The 10,379-nt window shown below is 33.2% G+C and overlaps 1 protein-coding gene across 1 annotated transcript; it reads left to right on the top strand.

The window, feature by feature from the left end:
* The first annotated feature begins 3,380 nt into the window (after window positions 1–3,380).
* LOC145680285 (uncharacterized) lies at window positions 3,381–10,379 on the top strand. The gene is made up of 2 exons (XM_081750644.1): window positions 3,381–3,921; window positions 8,273–10,379. Exons 1-2 carry the CDS (start codon window positions 3,397–3,399, stop codon window positions 9,353–9,355), a joined length of 1,608 nt encoding a protein of 535 aa, XP_081606770.1. The 5' UTR covers window positions 3,381–3,396; the 3' UTR covers window positions 9,356–10,379.

The raw sequence follows: 10,379 nt of genomic DNA, 5'->3' as shown, positions 1-10,379 counted from the left end.
TTACTGAGTGCACGGCAGCTGTGGTACGGTTCCGCAGATCGTCCAGAGTTATTGGTAGAGGTGGGACGTAAGCAGCTTCCTTAACATAACCGCATAAGAAGTTGTCACATGGGAGTAGGAGATCTCGGTGGCCAGGAGTGTGGAGCCAGATCTTCATTTCCCCTGAGACCTATACAGCACTGAGGAATGGGAATGACGGCCTATTGTCGCGCGAACTCTACCGGCCGCTTCGGAACGAAACTTTCAACCTTCCTCTTTCCATATAAAGATTGTTCATTTTGGATTTGTACTTTAATTACTACGAATTTTTAAAAATAGGTCCATAATTTATAATAACCCTGTATTAAAATGCAAAGTTTACACGTTTGTCCCCAAAGAAAAATTTAGGTTTGTCTCCAATTCCTTCAACAATGAGATCTCGAAAACCACAAGTGCTAGAAACGTGCCGTTTTCACTTTTTGATTTCAAATTTTGTGTAGATTGTGAAGTTCTAATTGAATATTTAAAACAATATGGCCGTTATTTCTTTATTTCATTTTTTTAGGAGCACACTGGAAGTGTTGAAATTTTTATAAACTAAAACATCATATTTTGCGAGTTATACATCCAACACCACATAATTGTATACAGGGATTGTATATCTCTCACCCGTATGTTTCATGTGAAAATGATAATGAAAAACGAAGGATAACCATTTATCCATTGCAAGATGAATCTTTATTGTTTGGAATGTTTTGCCCAACGAATACCATATATCACTGATATTATAATTAATTATATATGTAATGTATTTGCTTAATAATGCTTCATGCAAGAGGAAAGAAAACACTGGTCATACATGAATTAGAAACTCCAACCGGAAGTAGGCTCAAAGCTTGCAAACGGTGTGAGATATTGAAAAAAAAATCTCCCCTTTATGATACTCCTAGCCGATTTTAACAAGACGTCTTTCACTTGAGTCTATAAAGGGACATGTACAGATTCTGTGAGGAATAATAAGGAGATGCATGGTCATATGTGAATGATGCACTATGTAGAGAGTGCAGGTTCAGCTAGTATTTATATAAAATTTCTTTATAAATGTAATGTATCAGAAAAAATATTTGGTAAATAATATTGCTTGAAAAATCAATCCTTGTGCTTCATTTCCTTAAGCGTAATTTTATTGTTATAAATAATTTTTGTTCACTGTCATTTTAAAATTTTAAAATTACACAAAATATTTTAGTGTGAAATATTTTATGCAAAATAAATTGTTTTAGTTTTAAGATTATTTTTTAAAAATAGTTAATACAATTACACAAAGAATATTTTGAAAAATTTAGACGAAAAAATTTTAGTGTGTGTTAAAAGAACTGTTTTATAGAATCTGAGCTGTTTACAAAAATGAAATTAGACAAAAGTTGTTTAACAACAATATAAAGATTTAATTTTAGAATTTTGATTATTTTTTTATCTGAATTTTTTTCACAAAGCACTTGTTAGGATAATTTTACACGATATGAATCTTGAAAAATACAAATCTAACGAAAGAACGAGTTAGAGAATCGGAACGATTTAGAATACAAAACTTTTGTCAGTAATGTAGACTAATTTTAACAAAAGAAACACTGACCAAACTTAAAACCCACTTTATTTTAAAATATAATTTGTAACGGTTTCGAATATCTAACATTTCCTTCTTCAGACACTATCGACAGATTATTGTCCGTCAGAACTATGAAGTTTTACGTAATCGCAATACACAACCTGTAAATTAACATTACGATATTCGTCAAACATGAATAGTGTTTAAAGGATTTAAAAAAGGACCTTTATCATTATATACATTAATCATCAAACATTGTAATTTCTGAGCCACATTTTTATATTTACCACAAACCGAGGTATAAATAAATTTGAATCTTCCTAACAGCAAGGAACCAGCATCACAACACGTATAACATTTTATTATCTTAATTCCTTTATTATTTTCCCACAAATTCCAAATAACTAAATATAACCAATCTAGTTTTCTTAAAACCTTACTTGTGTACAAAAACCTATTCCTAATAAAATTATATTAACATAAACACAAAGTGCCATGTTAACACCAATAATCATTACTCTAATTAAATAAAGCTTACATATTATACAATTAAGCTCAAATTCTAAAAGCATATTTCAAAAAAATCTAAAATATTTCTCTTGTTTAGTCTGGTTATTACTCAAAAGCTACAATTCCCATACACAAATAAAATTTAAGTAAGCCAAACTAACAATATTAATTTTCTACTACGTGTGTAATTATTAATCATATTTTGAGTTTTAATAAATATGTACAGGGTGTTTCAAAACATCACCGACAACGTTTGGGAGGTGATTCCTGACATTAAGATACAACATAAAGTATACTCCAACCTGGTTTCACAAATGCTTCCTTTCGGAGTAACAGGCTGCCGAAAGCATGAAAAAAAAAGAACTTTAAAGGTTCAGAGCTCCAAAACTACGGGCCCTACCGTAGTTGGGTCAAGATTTCACTTAGGAACTAGTATGAGCCCTATCCAAATATCCAAGTTTCAAAATCTTCCGGTACTTCCGCAACAATTTTTATAGAGATAGTTCATGAGTACTTCGAATTATATGTCTGTAGCCAAACTTCTTCTATAAAATTGTCTCGTGAGTACCTTAGGATTCTGAAACATGTATTTTTGGATAGTGCACATATTAGTTCCTAGGTGAGGTTTTGACCCGACTATCGTACGTCCAATAGCTTTGGAGGTATGAACCTTTAAAGTTCATTTTTTCATGTTTTCGGCAGCCTATAACTCAGAAAGGAAACATTTATGTACCCATGTTGGTCTATACCTTTTGTCTTATCTTGGTATCAGGAATCACCTCCCAAACGTCGTCGGTGTTGTTTTGAAGCTTCCTATATATATACAGTATATTTAATTAATGAGTTAAGCCGCACTATGCTCTGATTCAAACGTATACTCAAAACATGTATTAAAATCTGTTAGTCTTTCCTTTATGAAGAACAACTTACGATATAAACAGTACATTGATATTATGAGTAATATTTAATTTTGAGAATTAACTTGACGTAAATTACAAATAATTTTATAGCAAATACGTAAGAGAAAGGAGAAACGAGGAAATGACTATTTCAAAATAAACAATTTTCTGGAGAAAAATTGTAATAATAGAAGGACAATTTCTTGGTTATTGTTTCTGAAGGATCAATGTTGAGAGGTCAAAAGATAATCTAAAGCCGATAAAAAGATATCAGACTGTATGTAGCAGTACTTAAAAATACAATAGCACTTATGCCTACTCAAGTACTTGAACATGCTATATATACTTTCATCAAAATCTCTAACACAACACATACTGTGCACTAGTCATCAACATAAGATGAGGTCCCTGTACACGTTTTTGTTTATTTCATTGGTTTTCTTTTTTCCAAATGTGAACTGCAGAACTGTTGTTTATGATTTTGAGACTGGGTTGGGTGATTTGGAACAGAATCCCTACAATACCGTGATTTTCAGACAAACAACCATTGATAGTCTAAGAGGCATTAAGGACTCTCCTATCCCAGGACATCCTGATGGACAAGCCGGGGTCGCTGTTGTGGAAGTGTTAAGTCAAGTATTTGGGGGATCTGGAGTGGCTTTTGTGGATTTCTTGAACCAAGTATCTGGAGGTGCTGCCATCAACACCCCTGGTCTCAATATTCCCAACGGAGCCACTGTGGCTCTGGACTATTTCGCCAGAGCTTATCTACCAGAAGCAAACGGCGTTCAAGTTTTCTATTTAGAGAATGCTCCTGTGTATCAAGTACAACTGTTAAATCTCTATTCGAGAGCTAATCCTTCCACTAATGAATGGTATACTGCATCTGCAGAAGTTCCTGCAGGACTCAGGCAACCTGTACAGGTAAATAATGTTTTACAAGTAATATATATTATTTAATTAATGCTTCTTCCGTTATAAATATCATTTTTGGCAAATATAAATACATGGCGAAAAAATCGTAAAGACGTACATTGATGTGATGTTAGATTATGATTATATATGTTTTAGCCTTGTTTTATTACAAGTATAAAATAAACTCTTTAGGCGAGGAGAGGAGGATGTGGATCATCGGCCAGAGTTGATGACGATGGGTTTTAGTAAATTAGAGTGAATCATGGTGGGTCAGAGTGGGTAACGGTAGGTGATGGGTCACATTTAGTTGACCCACGACCCACTGACCCACTCACAAATGTTGTCCCAGTTGACCTACTGACCCACTCCATCTCTTGTCTCGTACAGTGATCTACATATAGCTACATACATATAATGGTCTACATATAGTTCTATGATTAAGTGGATAATTCTGAAAATGAATTTAATAGATTGGTTGATTAAGCTCGCTTCGAGGTTATTTGTGGCTAACAAGAAAAGTGGTTAAAAGAGTAGGTATGATAAAGATCAAAACACGCAAAATCTGCAAAGAGAACAGTGAAATAATTTAACCTATTTCAATCTCACGAATAAAAGCGAAAATGTTGTTACCAAAAGCAGAGTTACTCCCTAAAACCTGGCTAATATTATTCAGTCCTGATAGTCCTGTGATGTCTGAGTATTCCGGACATCTTCAAGATTGTGGCGAATACTCAGTGATACGATAGACTCACAACACGGACGATTACCGCCACGGACTGAATAGGAATATGTTAGATGAGAGTGTTCAATACACAAGTTGTCAGGATAACTTAATCCTGACGATTAGTATATTACGACGTCAGCCAACTGCCGAAAATAAGCAGAATTTATAAGTAGAATTTATTTTCGTTGGGCTGACACTATTCTGTAAATGAGGTATATGCCGTTGCATCCAGTGTTCGAAGTGGAAAAAAAGCAGAGGCGGTATGTTTTATGACAATTTTCATTCGTCATACCGCCTATCTAAATATTGAAATACAATGAGGGTATGTTGCCTAAAAGATTGCACTTCTATTTACATAACCCCATTGGAGAGCTTCTCTTTAGTTACGGGGGGAGGGGGAATTAAGAGACTTTGATCCCCCGCCAAAAATTTTCTGAAAAAAATTTAAAATTCCCATATGTTATATTATAGAGAATTATACGCGAAAATGCTCAAAACCGAGTTTTTATATTGACAATTTTCTGTAGGAAAATCCCAGACTCCCACTCGACTGAGGGGTATTGAAAACCCTGGAAGATCAGTCCCCCACAGAAGACAAGTCCTAAATCCGTCCATGCTCAAAACACGACATTTATATGCATTAAGGCAAGAACATACGCACCACATAAGAAACTCTTCAATATAGCACATCAAAATATAAACTAGATTACCTTCTTTGAAGAGACTTCATTTTAAAAACAAAAGGTAGGAAAAAGATAACAAAAATGTTGGTACTGTCTACTTAGAAATTATTTCTACATAAGGAATAACATTTTTCTACTTGCAAAGCTATTCGTCAAATACTGTGTATAAAATGGATTTATTAAAGGTATTTAGCATCAACTCTTCAGTGACGGTATGTCTTCATCACTGAAAAACCAGAGGCGGTATGACATACCACCACATACCGTCTCACTTCAACCACTGGTTGCATCTGAATGAATTCAAATTTGAAGCGGTAACGTTTGTTTGAATAATCAAGTCAATCGGTTATTACAATGTTAGTTTTAACTTTAACGTTTTATTCAAAGTTTAGTTTTATGAATTTCTTAATTGTAATGATTGGGATACAAATGGGTGATTGTGCTTGTTATAATTGAAGCGAAGTTCCCCTTTAGTCGATTTAAGGGTTTGTTTGTCCGGATACTTCTCCGAGAAATCTGAACTGTTCGTTAACCAAATTTGAAATGATGGTCGAGCGCGTTCGCTGAGTGTTGTAAGGCGGTCTCAAGTCCCGATCGGACATACCATTGATGGATGAATAATCACCGAAAAACGGCCTCCCCGTAGACTTAACCTCGGAAAAGCATTTCGGCCCCCGAATCATCATTGTAAACAATGGAAAATAGAAATTTCAGCATTTAGAAATAGATCGAAGCCATTCTCGTTTTATTGCGAACACAAATTTCCTTTTCTCTGATATACTAAATTGAATTATTTGGATGTCGTGTTTCGTTCACGAAAACAATTGTACTAAAATATATATGAATACGCAACAAAGGTCGCTTGCTTCGCTTCAAATTTGCAATTATAATTCATAACTAGCATTTTGAAAAATTTAGTAATAAATAAAACGGAACTTTTAGTTAGTTAAACTTAACAAGAAAGAAAAAAAAAACGATCTTTGAAAATTCACAACATTTTTAAACCAATATTTTAACCCTTTAATTGGGAAGCATTGATAGCATTACCATTAACATATTTAGTTTGCTTTTATGGTTGAACCATGTCTTCCTGATCATAATTTTGTAATTTTTAAAGTATTTTTCTTACTTTGGTTACAAAATACGGAATCTTTATTTCAAAGCAACATTGCTATAAAATAGGTCTTATATGTAGCTACTGAGCATCATTGCCCTATTATGGTCAAATATCATAAAACTATTTTCAGTAATTAGCAGCAGTTTCGTTGAAATATCTTCCTACAGAGCAAGAAACCACAAATAAAAAATAATAGAAAAAGAACTTTCGCAGAACGTAGGACATAAATCTTCTACAGTACTAAATTTGACTGTCCCCTGTTGACGAAGGTTAGAAATATCGCGAATAATAAACAAGTGACCAGCAAATCATGTATATGAGTGTTGTATGAAAGCAATAATGACAATTAAATGATCACTGAAGTTATAATTCGTGCGTATGAAACAACAGAATGCGATATTGCTTGAGAGCAACATTGCCAAATAAAGGGTTAAAGATAAAATTTAAATTTTAAACTTGGCATTACCCTAAAAGATTAGAATCTTATTTAATCCCCAAATATATGAAAATGAATAAAATAAATGTGGATTTCATTATTTTATTTAAAAGGAGAAATATTTAAATGCATAGATAAAACTAGTAGATTTTGGGAGAAAATATATATTACAAAAATGGTGGAGTCACGAATCTCAACTTGTTAGTATTCTTACGCTTGTGCATTCGGTAGGAATGCTTTCGTCGTCGTTTTGAAGAAAGAAAAGAAACTAATCGTTAATTTAGGAAATATAGCTCACTGGTAGAATTGAGAGGTATCTGAGAAGACGACGAGCGTATTTGGTTTGTAGGGCATGTGGGTAGAAATAAATAAAAACAAATATTTTAAAAAAAGGGAGAGTCGAGAATATTTTTAGAAAGAAAGAAAAGGAAGGTTGTTTGGGCGTTTAGGTCCTTGGATGTGTATTTCGTACCTCCGTTCCTGGTCGTCGGCTGGTGGTCTCCATGTCTCGGCTTCTGTGTCGAATTGGCGTGGAACTTGGTATAGGTCTCTCCTGCCGTTGCTCACACTCGCTCCTCGTGAACTTTACCGCTCCTCGTGTACTTCACCGCTTCTCGAGTGCTACTCCCTTCTTCCGGGTCCTGGGACGTTTTTATATCAACCAAAGTAGGAAGATGGCCGTCGAAATTACGGAAAAACATCCAAAGTACACACGTGTAAGGGTTCAGGAAAGTGCCAGGTAAATGGAATTCTCGACTTATTTAATAATATGTCAACAGTTACAGAACGCTTTGGTCACATCAGATTACATAAGTTACATAAATTTACCAAGAATGAAGAATGAGGAATCGTCTACTAAAGAGAATTTTGAAATGTTTGCTGACTGTCTTATTATTCCAAGTTGTGTCTGTCTCTCATCATCCACAGAAAATAAAGAGAAAAAAAGTAAAAAAAGTAAAAAAAAAAAAATAAAATAAAGATAAAATAATCGTTTTTAAATCTTCATTTGTTTATATACTGAATATTAATAGTATGAGGGAAATCCAATATCTCTACAGTATTAACTTAGTGGAACTCTATTAACGATAACATAGTGAAAAAAATAAGGATTATGTCCTTTTGTGACAATGAATTACACAATCCAATCCCTCTATAATTTTATTCCAAATATATACAAATCTATTTTTTCTCTTTTAATATATTTTTACAAATAAAATGAGAATTAATATTTTTCAAGTTATAACATCAGAATCCTATACAAATACAGAATCATATGATCTTTTGTTGTTGATTGACCTTATCTCCGATATTCAGCTATTATTAACTTTGTGTACTATATGCTCTAAATATTTATAAATCTTAACGTTAAAAGCTCTCAAACTGTCTTGTTCTTCTTCCAGATTTGGGTCGTTGGTACTATTGGTAACAATACAGGAATAGACGTTGTGGCTATCGATAATCTTCAAATATCAGGAGTTATCGATAACGATAACAACGGAAATAACCCAGGAGATGATGATAATAACGATGGAAATGATCCAGGAAATGATAATAACAATGTAACTGATCCAGGAAATGATGGTAATAACAACGGAACTAATCCAGGAAATAACGATAATAACAATGTAACTGATCCAGGAAATGATGATAATAACAATGGAACTAATCCAGGAGATAACGATAATAACAATGTAACTGATCCAGGAAATAATGATAATAACAATGGAACTAATCCAGGAGGTAATAACAATGTAACTGATCCAGGAAATGATGATAATAACAATGGAACTAATCCAGGAAATGATGATAATAACGATGATAATGACCAGGGAGATGATAATAACGATGGAAATGATCCAGGAGATGATAATAACAACGGAAATGATTCAGATGATGATAATAACAATGGCAATGACACAGGAGATAATGATAGTAACAGTGATAATGACTCAGGAGACGAAGACAGTGACACTGATAATGACTCAGGAGACGATGACAGTGACAGTGATAATGACTCAGGAGACGATGACAATAATAGTGATAATGATTCAGGAGACGATAACAGTAGCAGTGATAATGATTTAGGAGACAATGATAGTAACAGTGATAATGACTCAGGAGACGATGGCAGTTCCAGTGATGATGATGACTCAGGAGACGATGACAGTAACAGTAATAATGACTCAGAAGACGATAGCAGTGCCAGTGATGATGATGATTCAGGAGACGATGACAGTAACAGTGATGACTTAGGAGACGAAGACAGTAACAATGATAATGACTCAGAAGACCATAACAGTGCCAGCGATGATGATGATTCAGAAGACGATGACAGTAAGAGTGATGACTCAGGAGACGAAGACAGTGACAGTGATAATGACTCCGAAGACGATGACAGTAACAGTGATGATGACTCAGGGGACGAAGACAGTGACAGTGATAATGACTCAAGAGACTATGACAGTAACAGCTATTTACCTTAAGACAGTAATTTTTCATCACAAGAGAATGATTCTTTATCGTTATTTGAGGAATGGTATGAATGATAAATTTTCAACACTCTCATTTCAGTAGGAAAGAGTCCATGGTTAATCGAGAACATTTGAAAAGCTATGTATGATGCATGGGTATTGTCGGATGACATATTTCAATGAGATTCTTTCACAAAAGCACTAGTCTTCAAAAACAAGCCTAAACCTAATAAAAAATAAAGTTTCTACATTTGTAAATAAAAAAAAAATTCATGAGAAATTAGAAGTAAGAGTAGTACCATTTACAAACTATGATTATCATTATACCAGGATTTCTGTTTCCCAGTATTTTAAAACTTATAAGAAAAAAAAAAAAACAATTGTAGAACTTGTAAACTTAGTGAAATAGCACTTATAGGGGTGTAGGTAATATAGGGTGTATAGGGATGTTATGAAGAAGTTGTACAGTTTTAAGAGTTTTTTTTTAATAGAAGTAAGTTAATAATAATGGATTCCTAATTTTACATGAAACGTTAACATTCAATATCAGTATCTCCAATCAGACGTTAGATAGTAGATTTGGTATTCTGTTCAAAGATTTTCAAGATTTTCCAACTGCAAACAAAAAATTTGAATACTTATCTGTACCTATAAAAATTGGATCCATGATTAATGGGTTCATTCGTAAAGAATTAAAAATCAATATAGAAAATAGTACATTTTTCTACACGCTCTTAACTATATTGTGTAATCTAATAAAATGCTTTCAATCTTGTCTGCGTATATAATTAAATAAGAAGATTGAAATCGGCTGTGTGACTTCGAAAATATTTATAATATCAGTTTAAAAACTGTATACATATTGTCATTTGTAAAAATAAGCTGTTTTTCAACACTTATGTGGCACTTTAAACAAATTTTTTACGTTAGATATTTTAACTGGTCTTACAAATTGTTTCTTTTTGTCATATAATCAATATTTATACACTGTATTTATATTTAATTTTATACTTTAAATAAATGTTTAACATATTCA

Source organism: Thermobia domestica, chromosome 3, assembly GCF_964235325.1.
Source record: "Thermobia domestica chromosome 3, izTheDome1.hap1.1, whole genome shotgun sequence".
NCBI lineage: Eukaryota > Metazoa > Arthropoda > Insecta > Zygentoma > Lepismatidae > Thermobia > Thermobia domestica.
The sequence above is the reverse complement of the archived record's forward strand: the minus strand, read 5'-3'. Positions and strand labels throughout refer to the sequence as shown.

What these genes read in the sequence shown, in the direction of transcription:
- LOC145680285 (XM_081750644.1), top strand. Translation starts at nt 3,397, where the DNA reads ATGAGGTCCCTGTACACGTTTTTGTTTATTTCATTGGTTTTCTTTTTT. An exon ending in GACTCAGGCAACCTGTACAG is followed by an intron (nt 3,922 to 8,272) that starts GTAAATAATGTT and finishes TTCTTCTTCCAG; the next exon opens with ATTTGGGTCGTTGGTACTAT.